The sequence below is a fragment of the Pristiophorus japonicus genome, chromosome 11 (genome assembly GCF_044704955.1).
Source record: "Pristiophorus japonicus isolate sPriJap1 chromosome 11, sPriJap1.hap1, whole genome shotgun sequence".
Classification (NCBI taxonomy): Eukaryota; Metazoa; Chordata; class Chondrichthyes; family Pristiophoridae; genus Pristiophorus; species Pristiophorus japonicus.
The window spans coordinates 165713682-165737992 of record NC_091987.1 but is presented as its reverse complement, the minus strand read 5'-3'; the positions used below and the strand labels follow the sequence as shown (position 1 = coordinate 165737992).

Below are 24311 nucleotides of genomic sequence, written 5' to 3'. Positions count from 1 at the left end.
TGATAACTGGAGGCTCAACACTCACAGAGGAATACAACAGAAGAGAAGCAAACCCCCACCCCACCCCCACGGAACGCAACACACGCAGTGAGCAGGACACCTTCCCATGCCACCAGGCAAAGGATGTGGTGTGGCTCAGGTCATCTAAAGGAGAGACGAGAAAAAAAGGGAGCCATTTGATAAACCTTGTACGTCCAGGTAAGAGTGCAGCTAAAATTCAAAAGCTGTTTCTTAGCTGATTCTGCTTTTACCACTTGGATTCCATAGCCCACTGTTTATTCCTATTTCCTCCCATTCTTGACATTCCCACTACAACCAATAACATTCCTAAAGAGGAGGCTGGGCGGGGGGTGAGCAAGAGTTCAACGTACACCCTCCTCCAGAAGGAATGACATCTGGAATTCAGCCTGGAAAAGAACTAAGGATGATGCAATAGCACAACCACACGATGCTGCTCTCCTGATACAAAAACATCGCCGGCTAGCGGTGGAGGTTTTAAACACAGTAAGACCAGAATATGGAGTGATACAGGCCACAGGCAGCTCTCGTTATGAAGTACAGTTGTGGAATAATTGAAATGATTACTATTTCAATGCCAGTATCTGCCATTAACCAATCACAGCATCAAAATAAATACACCGCAGTCAATTCTCGATAGAAGCTGCCCGCCATCGATATAATTGTTCCAACCATTTATTATTTGGGTAACGTTTTGCTCATCAGGGTGTGTGATATCAGTGCTGGTAAATAGAACACTTCTGATTTAAGTTCTAGTGTCTGCATCTAGCACTTTCAAGTCAGGTACTCAGGGTTTGATGCAGAGTGAAGGGGCATCTACTCTCACTCAACGAGGTGTCTGAACTCCACGCTAACTGCAGTAATGTGACATTAATACAGTCAGTCCAGGGCTTCATTAACATTGTAAATTAGTGCCACAATTAACAGCACTTTTTACTCTGGGGTCACAGTCACTAGACTTAGTTGTAAGGATCCTAGAATAAATAAGTTTGGATAAGTGTAGTTTGGATAAATGAGAGAGAGAAGATTGGCCTATAATTGAACTCAGATACGGAAATGAAAGGTCTTTGCGGCACCTACTTCCTTCATTTAGTTGTTCCAGTATGGCCCAAAATTAAGTGATACATATCCCAGACATCCAAGGCACTTGGAATACTTGAACCAATCCACCAAAGGCATCCCCAAATCCTCAATTGTGTTCGATGTGCCTCAAATTCCAGTGCTTCCAAGTGGTCTGCTGTGTGCGATTGGGAGACTCATGTTCGGAGACCACTTTAGTTTCAGAATGTAAGGAGCAGCTGGAAACCCAGACTTTAATAAACACCCTTGAATCTCTAACCGTGAATATATATTACACATTCTCATCAGCTAACTGCTGAGATGAACATGACATTCCGACAGGACAGCAGACAATAGTAAGCACTTTGAATGTTTCTGAGGATCCTGCTGTCCCAGAACCTGAAGGATTTACAGATTTAGGAGTCCAAGTACTGAAATCACTAAAAACCAGTGGACAGGTACTCGAAATAATTCCAAATGCTGGTGGAATGTTGGCCTTTATCTTAAGGGGCTGGAATACAAAGGGGTGGGAATTGTGTTAGTTATATAAAGCTCTGATTAAGCTCCAGGGTCCCAACAAATCTTCCTGTTGTCAAACGGAATCCTCGAATCCGATGCCCAAAACAGTTAAAATCTTGGAATTCCACACATTATAAAACAGAATTCAATGTAATCAGTCACTGTAAACTAGTGTGGCCCTGACCATCAGCTAGGGGCTGCAGTGAACATATACCCTGCTGGCACTGGAACAGGAGGGAACATTTGAACCCGGCCATTTAATTCACTGGAAGAAATGCAGGTAACATATTGAGCCTTCATAAATGTTCCTTTCCTCACTCACGTGTCTCATTTCTCCCTCCTGTTCATTCCACATCTCGAATTCCCTCGCCAGCTGTCCAAAGTCCTTCCCAGTTTGTTTTGGCACTAATTATTGAGCAGAGAAATCTCCCGAGACCCGTCCTGTGCAACAGCATTGATCTCGGATTGGAACCAGATATATCAAGTGATCCCCATCTCAATGAGAAAGGATCAGATAGGCTTCACTCACCTGGGTAGCAGTCTGATCCTGCTCTGATGCTGCATCCCAGACAGGAGGACCCTCAGTCTTGGACTCCATAGCTGAAGCCCTGGGGAGTCTCATGCAGCAACAATGAGGCAGCCTCAAGCAAGAAAGTTACTGCCTTCACATGTCTACATCAGCAACATCAGGACAGCTGAATCCTGCTGAGAAAAAGCAACACAATTACAGCAAATGTGAGCACAGCAAAAACCGTTCAACACAGGTTATACAAAACACCTTTGAGCAAGGGGTAAGCAGAGCTAAACAAAGAAGCACTGCAAGTACAGGATTTTGGTGTATACCCAATGTCAATATGTCATGCAGCTTTCAAGATATCTCTTCACATGGGACAGATTTGATGTTTTTGAACATGTGCTACTGGGCGTCATGGTACATCAGTCATTGAAAGTTGGCATGCAGGTACAGCAGGTGGTAAAGAAGGCAAATGGCATGTTGGCCTTCATAGCTAGGGGATTTGAGTATAGGATTTGAGTATCAGGGAGGTCTTACTGCAGTCGTACAGGGCCTTAATGAGGCCTCACGTGGAATAATGTGTTCAGTTTTGGTCTCCTAATCTGAGGATGGACGTTCTTGCTATAGAGGGAGTGCAGCAAAGTTTCACCAGACTGATTCCCGAGATGGCAGGACTGACATGAGAGACTGGATCGACTGGGCTTGTATTCACTGAAGTTTAGAAGGATGAGGGGGTCTCATAGAAACATATAAAATTCTGACAGGACTGGACAGGTTAGATGCAGGAAGAATGTTCCTGATGTTGGGGATGTCCAGAACCAGTGGTCACAGTTTAAGGATAAGGGGTAAGCCATTTAAGACTGAGATAAATAGAAGCGAGAAGCTTCTTCACTCAGAGTTGTTAACCTGTGGAATTCTCTACTGCAGCGCGTTGTTGATGCCAGTTCGTTGGATATATTCAAGAGGGAGTTAGGTATGGCCCTTACGGCTAAAGGGATCAAGGGGTATGGAGAGAAAACAGGAAAGCGGTACTGAGGTGAATGATCAGCCATGATCTTATTGAATGGTGCTGCAGGCTTGAAGGGCCGAATGGCCTACTCCTGCACCTATTTTCCATGTTTTTATGTTTCTAACACATGGAATGCTCTTCTACCTCATTAAATACTGACTATTCTATGCATGTCAATAGATGAGCATCTTTACAACTTTTACAAAAATGTACATAAAGACTTGAGTAATGACAGTCACATATTGATGTATTCAAATTATGCATGCAGAATGGGTCATATTTTAAATGCAGCCACAGCATAAATTATGACACATTTTTCTGGTGATCAATATTTATCATGGTTCTTATGGCCAATAGGAAAAGCTATCAGCAACCTCAGTTTTTCCTTACCCACTCCATTACATACTCCCTACAAATAAATATATAACCTACAAACAACTATATACCCCTACAAACAACTATCCTCCACCCGGTCCTGTAAGAAGTGCGAGGAGCTCATGGACTGCTTCGTCACCAAGATGGAGACAATCCGTCCAGCTGTCAGTCACTTACCCGCCTTCGGAAAGGCGAGAGGGGGAAAGCAAGGAATTATAGAACAGCTAGCCAGGAAATTACTAGTCTAGTCTATAATTAAGGATAGAGTGACTGAACACCTTGAAAACTTTCAGCTAATCAAAGCATGGATTTGTAAAGGGAAGGTTATGCCTGACAAACCTGACTGAATGTTTTGAAGAGGTGACTAAAGCAGTGGACAGGGGAATGTCTATGGATGTTATTTACATGGACTTTCAGAAGCTATTCGCTAAAGTCCCTCATAAGAGACGGTTAGCGAAAGTTGACGCTCCTGGAATTGAAGGCAAATTATTGATCTGGTTAAGAAATTGGCTGAGCGGGAGAAGACAGAGTGTAGGGATAATGGTCAGGTACCCTAATTGGCAAGATGTGACTAATGGTGTCCCGCAGGGATCTGTGTTGGGGCCTCAACTATTCACAGTATTTATTAACGACATAGATGATGCGATAGAAAGCCACATATCCAAGTTTGCTGATAAGCATCATTGTCAGTAGTGTAGATGGAAGCATAAAATTATGAAGAGATATTAATAGATTAAGTGAATGAGAAAAACTATGGCAAATGGATTTCAATGTAGGAAAATGAGGTCATCCACTTTGGATCTAAAAAGGATAGACCAGAGTACTTTCGAAGTGTTGAAAAGCTAGAAACAGTGGAGGTCCAAAGAGACTCCAGGTACAACGAGCATTCAAACACATTGGACAGGTTCAGAAAATAATCAATTATACCGAGAGGACTAAATTACAAGGGATGAGAAGTCATGCAACAGCTGTACAAAGCCCTGGTTAGACCACACCCATGAGCAGTTCTGGGTACCACACCTCAGGAAGGATATATTAGCCTTGGAGGGCGTGGAGTACAGGTTTACCAGAATGGCAGCCGGACTTCAAGGGTTAAATTAAGAGGCGAGAGTACACAAACTAGGGTTGTATTCCCTGGAATTTTGAAGGTTATGGGACGATTTAGAATCATAGAATGGTTACAGCACAGAAGGAGGCCATTCGGCCCGTCAAGCCCGTGCCGGCTCTCTGCAAGAGCACTTCAGCTGGTTCCACTCCCTCATCCTTTCCCCGTAGCCCTGCAAATTTCTTTTCTTCGGGTACTTAGCCAATTCCTTTTTGAAAGCCACAATTGAGTCTGCCTTCAACACCCTTTCAGGCAGTGCATTTTTAATCCTAACCACTCACTGCCGAAGAAAGTTTTCCCTCACATCACCTTTGGTTCTTTTTCCAAGCTGTTAAGGGGAATTGAAAAGGTAAATAGGAGAGAAACTACTTTCGCTAGTCGGGGAGTCCAGGACTCGAAGAAATAGTCTAAAATTGAGAGCCAGACATTTCAGGAACAAAGTTAGGAAACACTTCGACACATGAAGGATGGTAGAAGTTTGGAACCACCTTCTGCAAACTGCAGTTGATGCTAGGTCAATTGCTAATTTTAAATCTGAGATTGATAGGTATTTGTTAACCAAAGATATTAAGGGATATGGTTGCAAAGGCAGGTGCATGAAGTTAGGTCACAGATCAGCCATGATCTCATTGAATGGTGGAACAGGTTCGAGAGAACCTAAGAAAAGGCCATACGGCCCCTCGAGCCTGCTCCGCCATTCAATATCATGGCTGATTTGATCATGGACTCAGCTCCACTTCCCTGCCCGCTCCCCATAACCCCTTATCGTTAAAAGGGACTAAATGGCCTAACTCCTTTTGGTCCACCAAGCCAAACTTGCCCTAAGGTACCCCCCTGCCCCAGCCCACATCATCTTAGTTTCTCTCCTTTCTCCCCTCATGCCCTCTCCGAGCTTGTCTATGGAACCCACCTCTTACTCCCTCGACCCTATTCCCACTAAACTGCTGACCACCCAACTTCCTTTCCTTGCCCCACATTAGCTGATATTGTTAACGGTTCCCTCTCTCCATGTACTGTTCCAGTCCCCTACAAATCTGCCACATTACCCCCTCAACAAAAACAAAACGCCCTTGACCCCTCTGTCCTTACAAACTACTGCCCCATCTTGAGCCTGGATTACCTCTCCAAATTCCTTGAACATATTGTCCAAATCCTTGCCCATCTTTCTCACAATTCCATGTTTGAAACCCTCCCAATTAGGTTTCTGCCCCTGCCACAGTACTGAAACGGCCCTCATTAGAATCACAATGACATCTTATGTAATTATGACCATGGTAAACTATCCTTCTTGATCCATCTCGACCTGTCTGCAGCCTTTGGCACGGTTGACCTTCCTTCTCTTTTTACGCAGTCCCTCGGAGTCGAGGATGACTTGCTTCCACACTAAAAATTAGTTCTCAGGTGACTGAAGAGTCCATAGTCCACAGTCCACAGTCTCTGTCACAGGTGGGACACACGGTGGTTGAAGGAATGGGTGGGTGGGGTGCTTGGGTTGCCATGCACTCCTTCCCCTTGGCTTCAGCTTACTTTCGGCGTAGAGACTCGAGGTATTCAGTGCCATCCCAGATGATTTTCCTCCACTTTGTGCGGTCTTGGGCCAGGGATTCCCAGGTGTCGATGGGGATGTTGCACTTTTTAAGAAGGCTTGGAGGGTGTTTTTGAAGTGTTTCCTCTGCCGACCTGGGGCTCGATTGCCGTGTAGGAGTTCCGAGTAGAGCGCTTGTTTAGGGAGTCATGTGTCGGGTATGCGGCCGATGTGGCCCATCCATCAGAGCTGATCGAGCGTGGTCAGTGCTTCGATGCTGGGGATGTCGGTCTGAGCGAGAACACTGACGTTGGTGCGCCTATCCTGCCAATGGATTTGCAGGATCTTGTGGAGGCAGTGTGGTGGTACTTCTCCAGTGTTTTGAGGTGCCTGCTGTACATAGTCCATTTCTCTGAAGCATATGGGTGGGTGGGTATCACCACTGCTCTGTAGACCATGAGCTTGGTGCCAGGTTTGAGGTCTTGGTCTTCAAACACTCTCCCTCAGGTGACCAAAGGCTGCACTGGCGCATTGAAGGTGGAGTTGGACCTCATCATCGACATCTGCCCTTGTTGACAGTAGGCTCCAGAAGTATGGAAATGGTCCACGTTGTCCAAGGCCTCGTTGTGGATTTTGATATTTGGGAAGCAGTGCTGTGTGGCAGAAGCAGGTTGGTAGAGGACCTTTGTCTTACAGATGTTTAGTGTAAGGCCCATGCTCTCGTACGCGTCAGTGGAGGTGTTGGCTACACCATCATCTTCCAACGCCTCTCCTCCATTTTCCAGCTGGGTGGGACTGTCCTTGCCTGGTTCCATTCCTATCTATCCAGTTGTAACCAGAGAATCACCTGCAATGGCTTCTTTTCCCGCTCTCACACTATTACCTCTAGAGTTGCCCAAGGATCTATTCTTGGCCCCCTCCTATTTCTTATCTATTCCACATGTACGCTGATGATGCCCAGCTTTACCTCACAATCACCTCTCTCCACCCGTCTCCTGCCTCTGATTTGTCACGTTGTTTGTCCCACATCCAGTAATCGATGAGTCGAGAATTTCTCCAACTTAACATTGGAAAGACCGAGCTAGTGTGTTTGGTCCCCGCTACAAACTCTGTTCCGTGGCGGGCCACTGACTCCATCTCTCTCTCTCTCCCTCGGTACTGTCTGAGGCCAAAGCAGACAATTCGCAACCTTGGCATCCTATTTAACCCTGAGCTGAGCTTCCGACCACATATCCTCGCCATCACCAGACTGCCTATTTCCACCTCCATATCATCCGCCCCTGCATCAGCTCATCTGCTGCTGAAACCCTCATCCATGTCTTTGTTACCTCTAGACATGACAATTCTAATACTCTCCTGGTCAGCATCCCATCTTCCATCCTCCATAAACTTGAGCTTAGACAAAACTCTGCTGCCCACATCCTGACTCACACCAAGTCTTTTTCACCCACCACTCCTGTGCTTGCTGACTAACATCAGCTCCCAGTCCCGCAATACCTTGATTTTAAAATTCTCATCCTTATTCTGAAATCCCTTCATGGCCTCGCACTTCCCTATCGCTAACCTCCTGTAGCCCTACAACCCTCTTAAGATCTCTGCGTCCCTACAATTCTGGCCTCTTGGACAGCCCCAATTTTTATCGCTCCACCATTGGATGCCGTGCCTTCAGTTGCCGAGGGACTAAACGCTGGAATTTCCCCCCTCCCCCCAAACTTCACCTCTCTATCTCTCTCCTCAAAGACACTTTTTAAAACCGATCTCTTTGACCAACCTATCCTAATATTTCATGTGGCTTGGTGTCAACTTTCGATTGATAATGCTCCTGTGAAGCGCCATGGGATGTTTTCCTATATTAAAGGCACTAACTATATAAATGTAAGTTGTTATAGTTGGGTTTTTACAGCAATCTAGCCCACAAATCACTAGAATTTAATTTCAGAACTTTCCCTCGTGAGGTTTGAACTCATGACCTTTGGGTTACTAGTCCAGTACCATGACTAGAAGGCAACTCTATCCATGCATCTAAAGGAATCAAACTGGTACATTCTTTTATCCACAAACGCCTTCCACTATGTGCAGCTATTGCGTCAAATGTTTGCACTGTACTTGGAGCAGTCTTCCTACTTAGGAAAGCTGAATTAATGATTGATAAGAATAACCTGCTTATTTTTGTAACATTATGAAATATCCATGACATTACAAGATTTTAAACTCAGCAACAAGCGTCACTTGCCTCCAACACTCACATGAAGAATGGCCAATTGGACACAGTACTGTAAGGCTGCCAACATACATGGAACTTTACTCCAACATGAATCAGCGATTTCAGATCAAAGGAAAAAGGGAGAAAACACAAGGAAAAAGCATGAAGCTAGCAGCAACCAGAAGCTAGCCAACCATGACATGCCTCAGTCAGCTGATACTGAAGCTTAAGAATTATCAGCTCGAGTGAAAATGGTGTTGACGGAGAGATTATCTATTGAGTTGACTACCGACTGTACAGAAAGACAATGGGCCAGATTTTGCTGTCAAAATAACTGCGGCTAATGGCGCTCGCCTTTATTTATGCGCATTTAAGTACAGCAGCTTCAGGCAAGGGGCAGATGTGCAGTTAACCGTGGAAACCCAAAAGTTGCTGTCTGAGATGCACAGCTCTGCTGCTAGCTTTGCGAAATTGAGTAAAAGAACGGGAACTGCAACAGTTTAATGGCACCTCGGCAGTGAAAGAAACCCAGAGAAAATTCACAACGTGACGTTACAATCGGCAGCGGGTCTGCAGGAAATTGAGCAAAGCATTTAATTTAATACACAAACTTCTTAAAAACTCAACTATACCTAAATCGTTAAACGGTCAGATTGATTAATAACTACTGTAAAACTGTGCTTTAGAAGGTCAGTGAAAGAGAAAATCTGAAAATGTGAGGTCACAGAAGGCACAAAGGAGGAACTCAGACTGAGTAACTCGGTGAGTAAAGAGTCAATCTTTTTTTTAAACAAAAGCTGTCTACCTAATTTTAATTTGACTTCAATTAAATAATTAAATAAGTAAACTCACAGCAGCAGAATAATAAAAATCAAGGAGCAATGTCACAGGACAGCAGGTGTGAACACGATAAGGGAGAATATGAAGGGATTAGGACAAAAGTCAAAAAGACAATTAGGAAGGCAATGAGGAACTATGAAATTAAATGATCAAGGAACCCTAAAACAAAATAGTAAAATATTTTACAGGCACATCAATAAAAAGTGGCCAGGATGGGAATAGGGCCATTAAGGGATGGAGAGGATAATACCACATGCAGCAATAGAGAGATGGCAGAGATATTAAATAATGACTTGGCTTCAATATTTACTAGGGAGATAGAACAGCTGGAGATAACATCAAATGATGAGCTCTGTGAAGAGTTAACAGCATTTAAAATAAAACATTAAAAGACTTGACTATTCCAAAGCTCTCCTAGCCAGCCTCCCATCTTCCACCCTACCGAAACTTGTGCTCGTCCAAAACTCTGCTCCCCATATCTGAACTCGCACCAAGTCCCGTTCACACATCAGCCCTGTGCTTGCTCCCAAATCAAGCGCTCCACTCGGAGCTCCGACACGGTAAGCGAGCCCCAGGAGGGAAGAGGAAATGCTTCAAGGACACCCTCAAAGCCTCCTTGAAAAAATCCCCACCGACACCTGGGAATCCCTGACCCAAGACCGCCCAAAGTGGAGGAAGAGATTCTGGGAAGGCACCGAACTCGAGTCTCTTCCCTGAGAGCAAGCTGAAGCCAAGCGTTGACAGCGAAAGGAGCACGCAGCAACCCCTCCCACCCGTTCCTTCAACCACTGTTTATTTTTTTTTTGTTTTGTTTAACAAGATGTGAGCATTTTATTTTTTTTAGATCCAATAAACCAATGAAGAAACTTCTTAGGCTACAAGTGTTGAAGCTGTGGAGGTTTCAGACTTCCAGTTAGGTGGAAGTACCCTCTTGGACTTGTAATAACGAGCCAGCCTGTGGATTCTGCTCTCAATAAGAATCAAACGGAACTTGGCATCTTTATCCTTCCTGTTCCTCTCCAAATGCTTGCGGACAGCCACAGCAGTCTTGATCAAATGGTACAAATCCTCTGGAAGGTCTGGAGCCAGCCCCTTGGACTTCAGTATCCTGAGGATCTTGTTCCCAGTAACAAAACGCACCTGGGCAACACCATGGGAATCCCTTAGGATCACACCAATCTGCGATGGGGTCAAGCCCTTCTTTGCCAGCTTGTAAATCTGTTCTTTTACATCATCAGATGTGAGTTTGAGCCAGGTGGGCACACTGCGTCTGTAAGGTAGCGCTGACTGGGACAAGCCCTTGCCAGGAGCGTGCATGCGACCCATGGCGACGGCGGCAGAAAGGAAAAAGCACCAGTGTTTACCCCACCTGGGACAGAGACTGTAGGTCCCGCACTGGACTAATCAGTCACCTAAGAACTCATTTTTAGTGTGGAAGCAAGTCATCCTCGACTCCGAGGGACTGCCTATGATGATGATGCTTGCTGACCTATACTGGCTCCTGGTCTGATAAACCCTCATCCTTGTTTTCAAATTGCTCCATGCCCTCGCCCCTCCCGATCTCTAACCTCCTCCAACCCGACAAACCTTCGAGATCTCTGCGCTCCTGCAATTCTGGCATCTGGCACATCCCGATTTTAATTGCTCCATCATTGGTGGCTGTACTTTGTTGCCTGGGACCTAAGTTCTGAAATTCCCTCCCTAAACCTCTTCGCCTCTCTACCTCTCTCTCCTCCTTTAAGATGCTCCTTAAACCATACCTCTTTAACCAAGCTTTTGTTCATCTGGCCTAATAGCTCCTTATGTGGTTCAGTGTCAAAATTTTCATTGATAACGCTGTTCTACGCCTCGGTACGGTTAGCACTAAATAACTGCAAGTTGTTGCTGAGAAGGTGCAGTGGAGATTTACGACAATGGTACCAGGACTTCAGTTATGTGGAGAGACTGGAGAAGATGGGGTTGTTCTCCTCAGAGCAGAGGTTAAAAGTAGGTTTGATCAAGGTGTTTAACATCATGAAGGGTTTAAATCGCGTAAATAAGGAGAAACTATTTCCAGTGCGTGAAAGGGTGGTGGAAGCAGATTCAATAATAACTTTCAAAAGTGAATTGGATAAATACTTAAAAGGAAAATAATGAGAGGGTTATGGGGAAAGAGCAGAGCGTGGATTCACTGGATAGCTCCAGCAAAGAGCCAGCGCAAGCATGATGGGCCGAATGGCCTCCTTCGCTGCCGTATCATTCTATGATTCTATGAAAACAATAAACTAATGAAACGCAAATAGAAAAAAATCCTGGTCCAGATCAATTACATCTGCAATTTTAAAAGAATCTAGGGAAGTAGCAGAGGCTCACTGCCATATTTAGTAATTCTTTAGAAAAAGGTGTAGTGCCAGAGGACTGGCGGATAGCGAATGTAATATCTATATTTAAGAAGAGAGATAGAACATGTCCAAGGGATTATAGACTAGTCCAGGGGATTATAGACCAGTCAGTGATAGGAAAAATAATGGAATCCCGACTAAAAGAGAAAATAGAACATCCAGAAACAAACAATATAATAATGAATAATCAGCATGGATTTCAAAAGGAAAGTCTTGCTTGACCAAACTCATTGAATTTTTTGAAGAGGTAACAGAGAGTAGACAATGGTAATGCAGTAGATGTAATTTATCTAGATTTTTAAAAGGCCTTCAATAAAATACCCCATAATAGACTGATGAACAAGGTCAGAGAATGCGGAGTCAGGGGACAAGTAGCAGAATGGATCGCTAGCTGGCTTCAAGACAGAAAGCAGAGAGTAGGGGTAAAGGGTAGTGAATCAGAGTGTCAGAAGGTGGGTAGTGGTGTTCCAGAAAAATCAGTGCTGAGACCACTGTTGTTCACAATTTACATTTACGATTTAGACTTTGGAAATAAAAGCATAATTTTGAAATTTACGAACGACATCAAACTGGGAGGATAGCCAATACTGAGGAGCACTGCAACAAATTACAAGACGACAGTAATAAACTTGCAGAATATATAATTGGCAATTAAATTCAACGCAGATAAATGTGAAGTATTACATTTTGGTAAGAAAAATTGGGAGGTCATGTATTACTTGGAAAATAAGAATCCATATGGGGTAGTGGAGCAAAGGACCTCGGAGTACAAATACACAAATCAAAGTATCGCCATAGATACTTTATGTAGGTACATAAAAAAGCAAACCAAGCACTAGGGTTTATTTCTAGAGGGATAGAAATGAAAAGTTGTGAAGTTATGCTAAACTTGCATCGAACCTGGCAATTCTGGTCGTCATATTATAAAAAGGATCATCATCATCATCATCATCATAGGCAGTCCCTCGAAATCGAGGAAGGCTTGCTTCCACTCTAAAAGTGAGTTCTTAGGTGACTCAACAGTCCAATACGGAAATTACAATCTCTGTCACAGGTGGGACAAGACAGTGGTTGAGGGAAAGGGTGGATAGGGAGTCTGGTTTGCCACACGCTCCTTCCGCTGCCTGCGCTTGATTTCTGCATGCTCTCGGCAACGAGTCTCAAGGTGCTCAATGCCCTCCCGGATGTTCTTCCTCCACTTAGGGCGGTCTTGGGCCAGAGATTCCCAGGTGCCGGTGGGGATGTTGCACTTTATCAAGGAGGCTTTGAAGGTGTCCTTGAAGCGTTTTCTCTGCCCACCTGGGAAGATTATAAAAAGGATATAGAGGCACTGGAGAGGGTGCAAAGATTTACAAAGATGATATCAGAAATGCAAGGGTACACCTATCAAGAAAGGATGAACAGACTGGGTCTCTCTACTCTTAAAAAGAGACGGCTAAGAGGTGACCTAATAGAGGTCTTTAAAATTATGAAAGGTTTTGATGGAGTAGATAGAGAGTGCGCGTTTCCACTTGTGGGGAAGAGCAAAACTAAAGTTCATCAGTGTAAGATAGTCACCAAGAAATCAAATAGTGAATTCAGAAAAAACGATAAGGGAATAAGGGGTTATGGGGACCAGGGAAGGAGGTGGACCCGAGTCCATGATCGGATCAGCCATGATCGTATTGAATGGCAGAGCAGGCTCGAGGGGCTGTATGGCTTATTCCTGCTCCAGCACCCTCTCCAGTGAGAATGTGAAACTCGCTACCACAGGGAGTAGTTGAAGCGAATAATATAGATGCATTTAAGGACGGTAAGATATACACATGAGGGAGAAGGAAATAGGTGTTATGCTGATACAGTTAGATGAGGAAAGACGGGAGGAGACTCCAGTAGAGCAGAAACACCGGCATGGACTGGTTGGGCCGAATGGCTTGTTTCTGTGCTGTGTAGCCTGTGTAATCTTATGTAAAACGGCATCTTGCTGGTTCGTCATTGGCATCCATTGAATGACGTGACTGCAGTATATGCGCGGTAGATGCGAACTAAACCTGCCACAGAAAGTTAAGAACATAAGAAATAGGAGCAGGAATAGGCCATACGGCCCCTCGAGCCTGCTCCGCCGTTCAATACGATCATGCCTGATCCGATCATGGACTCGGGTCCACCTACCTGCCCAGTCCCAATAACCCCTTATTCCCTTGCACAAGTAACCCCAGGTCCTGCTGTACTGCAGCACTTTGAAATCTCTCTCTATTTAAATAATAAGCTGCTCTTTGATTTTTATCTGCCAAAGTGCATGACCTCACACGTTCCAACATTATACTCCATCTACCAAATTTTTGCCCACTCACTTAGCTTGTCTATGTCCTTTTGCAGATTTTGTGTGTCCTCCTCACACATTGCTTTTCCTCCCATCTTTGTATCGTCAGCAAACTTGGCTACGTTACACTCGGTCCCTTCTTCCAAGTCATTAATATAGATTGTAAATAGTTGGGGTCCCAGCACTGATCCCTGCAGCACACCACTAGTTACTGATTGCCAACCCAAGAATGAACCGTTTATCCCGACTCTGTTTTCTGTTTGTTAGCCAATCCTCTATCCATGCTAATATATTACCCCCAACCCCGTGAACTTTTATCTTGTGCAGTTACCTTTTATGTGGCACCTTGTCAAATGCCTTCTGGAAGTCCAAATACACCACAGTTAAGTCTTGTCCATTTCAGTCCAAGTACCCTTTGAACAGCTTTAACAACAGCATTCTTTATCTGAATGAACGCAGCATTCGTAACAAGATAGATGAGTTGACGGCATAAATAGAAATAAATGGGTATGATCTGATAGCCATCACAGAGCCGTGGTTGCAAGGTGACCAAGGTTGGGAACTGAATATTCAGGGTTATTTGCTATTTCGGAAGGATAGGCAGAAGGGAAAAGGAGGTGGGGTAGCTCTGTTAATAAAGAATGAGATCAGTGCAGTAGAGAGAAATGATATTGGTTCAGAAGATCAAGATGTAGAATCAGTTTGAGTGGAGATAAGAAATAAAAAGGGAAAGAAGTCACTGGTGAGATTTGTTTATAGGCCCCCTAACAGTAGCGACACTGTAGGACGGAATATAAATCAAGAAATAATGGAGGCTTGTAAGAAAGGTACGGCAATAATTATGGGGCTATTTTAATCTTCATATTGATTAGACAAATCAAACTGGCAAAGATAGCCTTGAGGGAGAGTTCATAGCGTATGCGGGATGATTTCTTGGAACAACACGTTGTGGAACCAACCAGGGAGCAGACTATTATAGATCTGGTAATGTGTAACGAGTCTGGATTAATTCATGATCTCGTAGTGAAGGATCCTCTTGGGAAGAATGATTTTTCATGGTAAATTTCAAATTCAGTTTGAGGGTGAGAAAGCTAGGTCTCAAGCTAGTGTCCTGGGAAAGTATATTAAAGAGTAAGATGGTAGAAAAGCAGTGACAAACATTTAAGGAGATATTTTATAACTCTCAGCAAAGATATATTCCAGTGAGAAAGAAAGACTCTAAGAGAAGGATGAACCAGCCGTGGCTAACGAAGGAAGTAATGGATGGAATCAAAGTGAAAACAAAGGCATACAATGTTGCGAAGATTAGTGGAAGGCCAGAGGATTGGGAAACTTTTTGAAATATAAAAACCACGGTAAGAGCTTCTACAGGTATATAAATAGGAAGAGAGTAGCTAAAGTAAACGTTGGTCCTGGGGGTTTGTACATGAAACACAAAACGTTAGCGCGCAGGTAATTAGGAAGGCAAATGGAATGTTGGCCTTTATTGCAAGGGGGATGGAGTATAAGCATTGGGAAGTCCTGCTGCAACTGTACAGGGTATTAGTGAGACCACACCTGGAGTACTGCATACAGCTTTGGTCTTATTTAAGAAGGGATCATCATTGACGGTCCCTCGAACGAGGGTGACTTGCTTCCACGAGTTCACAGGTGTTTTGATGAAGGACCCGATGTTCCCACCCTGAACTCCAATTGAGGGGGTGGAAAATGCCTGTGCGTGGATTTTTTTAACGTGTGGTGGCCATTGCACACCAGCCACCACACGGGCTTGACAGAGCTGGGCCTTGGTCCAGTGGCAAGGATTAACCAAGATGACTGGAGATCTGCTCTGCTGCACGGACTTAATCCGCACACAGATCAGAGTGTGGGCTGACCCGTACTGTCCTTGGGCCCTTGGCTCTTCTGGGCCCCGTACCCTCATCTGTCACACCTCCACCACGATTTCTCGTCGCTCGTCCGCCATAAACATTCACCGCATCTCGCCACTCATCCGCCCGACCTTCCCACTCCTCTACCTGGGCCCTGCCGATGTTCCTGCCCACGCTCCAAAACGACGACCAGGGTTTTGGTGATGTCACCCATCTCAAAATCGTCGTTGCTGGAGGTTGAAGTGGTACACTACTCCAGCTCTTTTACTTCCCTACCTGCGGAGCTGTTCTCTCGCAGGTCGGGGGGGGGGGGGGGGGGGTCATGATGTTCCAGGGCCCGCCGCTCCAGCTCTTTAATAACCCGAACTGTGGAGCTGTTTTCTCGCAGGTTGGGGGGCCACATATATATTGTAACATTTTATTGTAATATTTGGGTACTGAATGTACTGGGTGCAGCAATTTTTTTTGGATCCATTCGAAACGTGTTTTTTTTTCTGGTTTTGTGTCTTTCGCAGGCATCTACACAGCTGCAAGTAGGGCAGGGATTATGTAGGATGTGTAAACAGGCCTATGTAACCTGAGCTTTTCCCCTGAACATCTTGGGATTGTTTTGCGGTGCCCTCAACACGACGTGGGTGCAGCCTACGGTGCCCTGAACCCTGGGGAAGCCCGCAATTCAGATGAAACCTGTCTGCTGCTGAAACTGTTTCTCCCTGCTCATCGGGAAGGAAATGTAGTCCCTCTTTCTCTTACAGAGAGCATCTGCCACGTGACGGATTGAGCTCTGTGCGGCGAACTGTGAAATGGTCGATATGTCTGCTGTAGCAGCTTGGAAAGATCCAGTGGCATAGAAATTAAGTGCTCTGGTCACTTTGGTTGGGACCAAAGTGGCCATAGCCATGTTTGAGGCTGGAGGTCTAGGGATATACTTGCATTTGAGGTAGTTCAGAGAAGGTTCACGAAGTTGATTCCTGAGATGAAGGGGTTGTCTTAAGAAAGATTGAGCAGGTTGGAGTTTAGAAGACTGAGAGGTGATCTTATTGAAACATTCTGAGGGGGCTCGACAGGGTAGATGCAGAGAGGATGTTTACCCTCGTGGGGGAATCTAGAACTAGGGGGCATAATTTCAGAATAAAGGGTCGCCCATTTAAAAAGGAAATGAGGAATTTCTTGAGAGTCATGAATCTTTGGAATTCTCTACCCCAGCGAGCTGTGGGGGTTGGGTCATTGAATATATTTAAGGTGGAGATAGACAGATTTGTGAACGATAAGGGAGTAAAGGGTTATGGGGATTGGGCAGTGAGGTGGAGTTGAGACTAAGATCAGATCAGTCATGATCTTACTGAATGGCGGAGCAGGCTCGAGGGGCCGTATGGCCTACTCCTGCTCCGATTTCTTATGTTCTTATGATAATGGTTAATTAATGGTCAGTCAAATTATTTGGCACTGAAAATTGTATCATTTTGTTCATATTGCCTCTCCATATTTTTCCTTCACACTTCTCTGCATTAAATTTAATCTGCCATGTGCCTGCCCATTTCACCAGCCAAATCCTCCTGAAGTCTTACTATCCTCATTGTTTATTACATTTCTGACTTTCATGTCATCTGCAAACTTTGAAATTATGCCCTGAATACCCAAATCCAAGTCTTTGATATCAAAAAGAGCAGTGGTCCTAATACCGACCCCTAGGGAACACCAATGACTCCTCCCTCTAGTCTGGAAAACAACCGTTCACCACTACTCTCTGCTTTCTGTCCCTTCGCCAATTTTGTATCCATGCTGTCACTGTCCCTACAATCCCATGGGGTTTAATTTTTCTATCATGTCTATTATGTGGTATTTTGTCAAACGCCTTTTAAAAGTCTATATACATAACAGCAACTGTACTACCCTCATCAACATTCTACATTACTTATCAAAGAACAGGCTATTAGTATTGGGGGGGGGGGCGCAAGAATCATTGCTGGGGCCTCAGCTGTTTACAATCTATATTAATGACTTAGATGAAGGGACCGAGTGCAATATATCCAAGATTGCTAACGATACAAAGCGAGGTGGGGAGGTTAGCTGTGAGGAGGACACAGAGCGTGCAAAGGGATAGAGACAGGTTTAGTGAGTGGACAAGGTGGCAGATGGAGTATAATGTGGGGAAATGTGAGGGTATTCATTTTGGTCAGAAGAATAGAAAAACACAATTATTTTTTAAATGGTGAGAAACTATTAAATGTTGGTGTTCAAAAGGATTTGGGTGTCCTTCGACATGAAACACAAAGTTAACATGCAGGTACAGCAAGGAATTAGAAAGGCAAATGGTATGTTGGCCTTTATTGCAAGGGGGTGGAGAACAACAGTGAGGAAGTCTTGGTACAATTAAAACAGAAAATGCTGGAAATATTCAGCAAGTCAGGCAGTATCTGGAGAGAGAAACAGATTCAAACTTTCAGGTCGATGACCCTTCGTCAGAACTGGGGTGTTCAGAAGGATTATACATCTTGCTGCAATAGGGCTTTGTTGAGAACACACCTGGAGTACTGTGTACAGTTTTGGTCTCCTTACCGAAGGAAGGATATACTTGCCTTGGAAGATCTTATTGAATGGCAGAGCAAGCTTGAAGTGCCATATGCCCCACTCCTGCTCCTATTTCCCATATTCTTAACTCAATCAAATTTGTCAAATATTTTACCTTTAACAAATCCGTGCTGACTTTCATACTTTTCCCAATGCCAATTAATTCTGTCCCAGATTGTTGTCTCTAAAAGTTTCCCCACCACCGACATTTGGCTGACTGACCTGTAGTTGCCGGGTTTATCCCTCCCTTTTTTTAAATAGAAACATAAGAACATAAGAAATAGGAACAGGAGTCGGCCATACGCCCCCTTCGAGCCTGTTCCACCATTCAGTCAGACCGTGGCTGATCTGATCATGGACTCAGCTCCACTTCCCCGCCCGCTCCCCATATCCCCTTATCGCTCAAGAAACTGTCCATTTCTGTCTTAAATTTATTCAATGTCCTAGCTTCCACAGCTCTCTGAGGCAGCAAATTCCACAGATTGACAACCCTCAGAGAAGAAATTCTTCCTCATCTCTGTTTTAAATGAGCGGCCCCTTATTCTCAGATCATGCCTTCTAGTTCTAGTCTCCCCATCAGTGGAAACATCCTCTCTGCATCCACCTTGTCAAGCCCCCTCAAAATCTTATATGTTTCGATAGGATCGCCTTTCATTCTTCTGAACTCCAATGAGTAGAGGCCCAACTTACCCAACCCCCTCATCTCCAGAATCAACCGAGTGACACTTCTCTGAACTGCCTCCAAAGCAAGTATATCCTTTCGTAAATATGGAAACCAAAACTGCACGCAGTATTCCAGGTGTGGCCTCACCAGTACCTTGTACAGCTGGAGCAAGACTTCCCTGCTTTTATACTCCATCCCCTTTGCAATAAAGGCTAAGATTCCATTGGCCTTCCTGATCACTTGCTGTACCTGCATACTATCGTTTTGTGTTTCATGCACAAGTACCCCCAGGTCCCACTGTACTGCGGCACTTTGCAATCTTTTTCCATTTAAATAATAACTTGCTCTTCGATTTTTTTCTGCCAAAGTGCATGACCTCACACTTTCCAACATTATACTCCACCTGCCAATTTTTTTCCCACTCACTTAGCCTGTCTGTCCTTTTGCAGATTTTTTGTATCCTCCTCACACATTGCTTTTCCTCCCATTTTTCTATCGTCAGCAAACTTGGCTACGTTACACTCGGTCCCTTCTTCCAAGTCGTGAATATAGATTGTAAATAGTTGGGGTCCCAGCACTGATCCCTGCAGGGTGTAACATTTGTATTCCTCCAGTCCTCTGGCACCACCTACCAACAACAACTTGCATTTGTATAGCGCCTTTAACGTAGAAAAACGTCCCAAGGCGCTTCACAGGAGTATTATAAGTCAAAAGATTTGACACCGAGACACATAAGGAGAAATTAGGGCAGGTCACCAAAAGCTTGGTCAAAGAGGTATGTTTATGGAGCGCCTTAAAAGGAGGAAAGAGAGGGAGAGAGGTGGAGAGGTTTAGGCAGGGAGTTCCACAGCTTAGGGCCCAGGCAACAGATGGAATGGCCACCAATTGAGCAGTTATAATCAGAGATGCTCAAGAGGGCAGAATTACAGGAGTGCAGATATCTTGGGGGGGGGGGGGGGGTGTTGTGGGGCTGGAGGCGATTAGAGAGATAGGGAGAGGCGAGGCCATGGAGGGATTTGAAAGCAAGGGATGGGAATTTTGAAATCAAGGCGTTGCTTAAACGGGAGCCAATGTAAGTTAATAAGCACAGGGGGGATGGGTGAGCGGGACTTGGTGCGAGTTAGGACACGGGCAGGCGAGTTTTGGATGACCTGAAGTTTACACAGGGTAGAATGTGGGAGGCCGGCCAGAAGTGCATTGGAATAGTCACGTCTCGAGGTAACAAAGGCATGGATGAGGGTTTCAATAGTGGATGTGCTAAGGTAAGGGCGGAGATGGGCGATTTTATGGAGGTGGCTATAAGCGGTCTAAGTTATGCCACGGATGTGTGGTCGGAAGCTCAGGGTCAAATATGACAACAAGGTGGTATGATATCCAAGGAGGATTGGAAGATTGTGGCGGGAGCCTCTGCAATTGCCACCTTTACTTCTCAGTAACCTAGGAAGTATTTAATCTGAAACGTGAGACTTTTCTACTTTTAAATAGGGACAGTATACCGGGGTGTAAGTGACTGAGTCACGAGAATGAAAACAAAACAGGTAACTGGAACTTTTAGCAACTTTATTCTCTTTCATTGATAGGAAAAGAAATGTTGCAAGGTGATCTCACACATTGGCAGATTCACGTGTGATCTTTGATGCTCTCACAATGGTCTGGTTATTTTAGAAGAAAATTTTAACATTTACGATTCAAAAACTTGAACACTAAGCACTAACGTGTTTATTTTGCACACAAGATATGAATGACACCATTAGGCTCCTGAAAACACAGCATGCAGCAAATAACCAGAAATTGAATAGTAATGGAGATTGTTGTGGAGGATGACCAGCATTATCAGATGGAACACACTATCGACCAGTGAAAGATATAGGAGTACAGGGTAGGGAGTAAGAGAGATCATTTGAGCCTATTCATCTTAGCCAATCATTTAGTTTAACATTCATAAGCAATTAAGACCGTTCCATCTCCTTCCTACTTCTGTGTCAATCCAGTTCCTTCTACTCACCTTCTTAATGTCTCAACTCAGTTCTTCTGTAATTGCTAGATATTAATCTAGCGTATAAATTCACAATTCCAAAGATGTTGCACTTTAACTTAGCTTTAGGTTTTCTAAAGATAAAAGGAGAAGATGCCCATTCCTTCTCAGGATGTGGGCATCTCTGGCAAAGCCAGCATTTATTGCCCATCCCTAATTGCCTTTGAGATGGTGGTGGTGGGCCGCCTTCTTGAACACTGCAGTCCATCTGGTGAAGGTGCTCCGACAGTGCTGTTAGTTAGGGAATTCCAGGATATTGACCGACCGACTATGAAGGAACGGCCAATATATGTCCAAGTCGGGTGACTTGGAGGCGATGGTGTTCCCATGCACCTGCTGCCCTTGTCCTTCTATGTATTTAGTGGATGTCGCAGGTTTGGGAAGTACTGCCAAAAAAGCCTTTGTGACTAGCTGCAGTGCATCCTGCAGATAGTACACACTGCAGTCATGGTACACCGGTAGCGGAGGGAGTGGCTGTTTAAGGCCATGATTGGGATGCAAAGTAAAGCAGATTGCTTTGTCCTGGATGGTGTTGAGATCCTGGAGTGTTGTTGTCGCTGCATCAATCTTAATTTTATAATTATGTCTCCTGTTCAGCACAATAAAAATGATTTTAAAACTTGGCATTGCAATTTCCACCTCCAAACCCCCGTTTGTTCTCTCCTCAACTCTGCCCACCGCCACCCGCCCTCCAGAAGAACAGGTTGAGCTCCTTTAGCCTTATTTCTTGGCTCAATGATTCAGACCCACCCTTAAATTTGTTCCACTGGTTTGATGTCTGTATCTTCTGGTTCTCGAACCTTCTGCCAATGGGAACAGTTTCTCTCTCTCTACTCCGTCCAGACCCCTCATGATCTTGAGCACCTCCATCAAATCTCCTCTCAATCTTCTCTGCTCCAAGGGGAGCAACCCCAGCTTCTCCAGTCTATCAACGTAATTGAAGTTCCTCATTCCTAGAATCATTCTCGTAAATCTTTTCTGCACCTTCTCCAAGGCCGTCACATCCTTCCTAAAGTGTCAGAATTGGGTACAATACTCAAGTTGGGGCCAAACCAGTGTTTTATACAGGTTCATCGTAATAGCCACACTTTTGTACTCTATACCTCTATTTATGAAGCCTAGGATCCCATAAGCCTTTTTAACCACTTTCTCAACTTGCCCTGCCACTTTCAACAATTTGTGCACATATACCCCTAGGTCTCTGTTTGAGCATCCCCTTTCGGATTGTACCATTTTGTTTAAATGTCCTCTCCTCATTCTTTCTACCAAAATGCATCACTTCACATTTTTCTGCGTTAAATTTCATCTGCCATGTTTCCGCCCATTTCACCGGCCTATCTATGCCCACGTGACGTCCATCACTATCCTCCTCGCTATTCACTATACTTCTGTGTCATCTGCAAATTTTTTTATTGTACCCTGAATACCCATGTCCAAGTCATTAATGTAGATCAAGAAAAGCAGCGGTCCTAATACCGATCCCTGGGGAACATCATTGTATACTTTCCTCCAGTCTGAAAAACAACAGTTCACCACTACTCTCTGTTTCCTGTCACTTAGCCAATTTCGTATTCATACTGCCACTGTCCCTTTTATTCCATGGGCTTCAACTTTGCTGGCAAGCCTATTAGGTGGCACTTTGTCGAACACCCTTTGGAAATCCATGTACACGACACGTCAACCGCATTATCCTCATCAACCCTCTGTTACCTCATCAAAACACTCGATCAAGTTGGTTAAACACGATTTGCCTTTAACTGACTTTCCTTAATTAATCCAGCTCTATCGAAGTGACACTTAATTTTGTGCCTGATTACTGTTTCTAAAAGCTTTCCCACTACCGAGGATAAACGGACATCTTTATATGCTTGTATTGTTAACAGATTCTCTACTGACATTGCATACTTATACACTTTTTCCCCTCTCCATCACTCCTGAAACTATTACAACCAGGCAAATTAGGTTCTCATACCTATTCAAACCAAAACTACTTCTCCATTATAGGTACTACATCATGCCCCTCTATAACTATTAATATTTCTCACTCTCCAATTGTTTGAATGCTTTGTATATTTATACATGCACTTCAACCCTAAACCTATTTTTGAAATGTTGATCTTTATACTTCTTCCTGGTTTCCTTACTTATACCAGATATCCCTTGCCCCTGCTACAAATGTTTGCATCTCTCACAACTTCAAAGCCTCACATCTCCTTCGCCTCCAGTATTGTAATTCTTTGTCAGTATTTATTTCAATGAAGGCTCCTACTTCTGTTCCAATAACTTAGTTAATCTTACTCTTCTCTGCAAAAGCCAAACCTATACTTTCCCGGAATCTGGTCATATTAATTTAAATCCTCCCGCACTCCTCTATTTATCCTCTCTGCAATACTTGAATACTTGTCAATGATATGGAACTGTAGTGACATTAAATTTGTTGAGAACATGAAGATATGTGGGCAGTAGAAAGGAGTTATATTATCTTTAGAGATTTATACCAATTGTGTCGGTGAACTGAGAGTTAACAGATGGACTAGAATGTACATATAAATGTGAAAAGAACATGTCGATAGCTTATATTATTTGTAATCTGTACTGGTAACAGAGACGGCAGTTTGGGCATTGCATTTTTTTTCTCACCTGCAAACATAGTAAAACCAAGTTGGGCCAGATAGCATGAAACAGTAATGTGTGATAGGACAGTGGATTGTGAGATCGGGCAAAGCACAAGCACAGGGGGAGAAATCTGCTTGCTCCTCTTACGGGGAGGGACACGTAAAATGTCAGGTAGGAGTGGCTACACCAAACAAAAAATGTAATTCAAATGATGAATTCAAGAGAAAAAAAATCAAGGAAAACAAGCTCATTGGTCAAACGAGCTTCCCAGTGAGTCAGAACACACATGTTGGTACTGAAGGGTTACCAAACGCAAACTAATGCTGTGAGCACAGGCTGATCACATGGATTCCTTCATGCTGTCATAGGCGGATGGATTAAACGGCAGTGATGAAACCTAGAGCCCTCCCAATCGATACGGATTGCCTGGTCTCAGTATAAATGGCAAGCTGCTGGAGGATGTTTTGTTCCTCAGATAGCAGAAACAGAAAAGGAAAACCATTTGATCACTGATTATACCCTGAAAGCATCTGGTGAGTATGAGAGGGTGATTTTCCGAGCTAGCGTTCCCGGTATGGAGCCTTGCCAGCCAGTGGCTCGTATTGGGAAATGATGGGCACGCTGCCACAGCTTCTGGATATGCAGTGTCAGCATATGAGAATCCCACCGACAGTGTGAACATAGAATGTCAGCCCTGAAAGATACAT

The 24311-nt window shown here is 44.2% G+C and overlaps 2 protein-coding genes across 4 annotated transcripts in view; both read right to left on the bottom strand.

Moving 5' to 3' along the window:
- The window catches only part of prdm10 (PR domain containing 10), a 187255-nt gene that overhangs the window by 150864 nt on the left and 12080 nt on the right, over positions 1 to 24311 (bottom strand). For 2 of the 3 annotated variants that reach the window (XM_070894241.1, XM_070894243.1), the window contains exon 2: positions 2126 to 2298. In XM_070894241.1, the coding sequence (XP_070750342.1) occupies positions 2126 to 2218 (93 nt within the window). In that variant the 5' untranslated portion in view covers positions 2219 to 2298. Of the gene's footprint in view, positions 1 to 2125; positions 2299 to 14181; positions 14244 to 24311 lie in introns of those variants that run through there. The other variant, XM_070894242.1, reaches the window with a different exon arrangement.
- On the bottom strand, positions 10017 to 10518 carry LOC139275878 (small ribosomal subunit protein uS15-like). The gene has a single exon (XM_070893090.1). It carries the CDS (start codon positions 10491 to 10493, stop codon positions 10038 to 10040), a length of 456 nt encoding a protein of 151 aa, XP_070749191.1. The 5' UTR covers positions 10494 to 10518; the 3' UTR covers positions 10017 to 10037.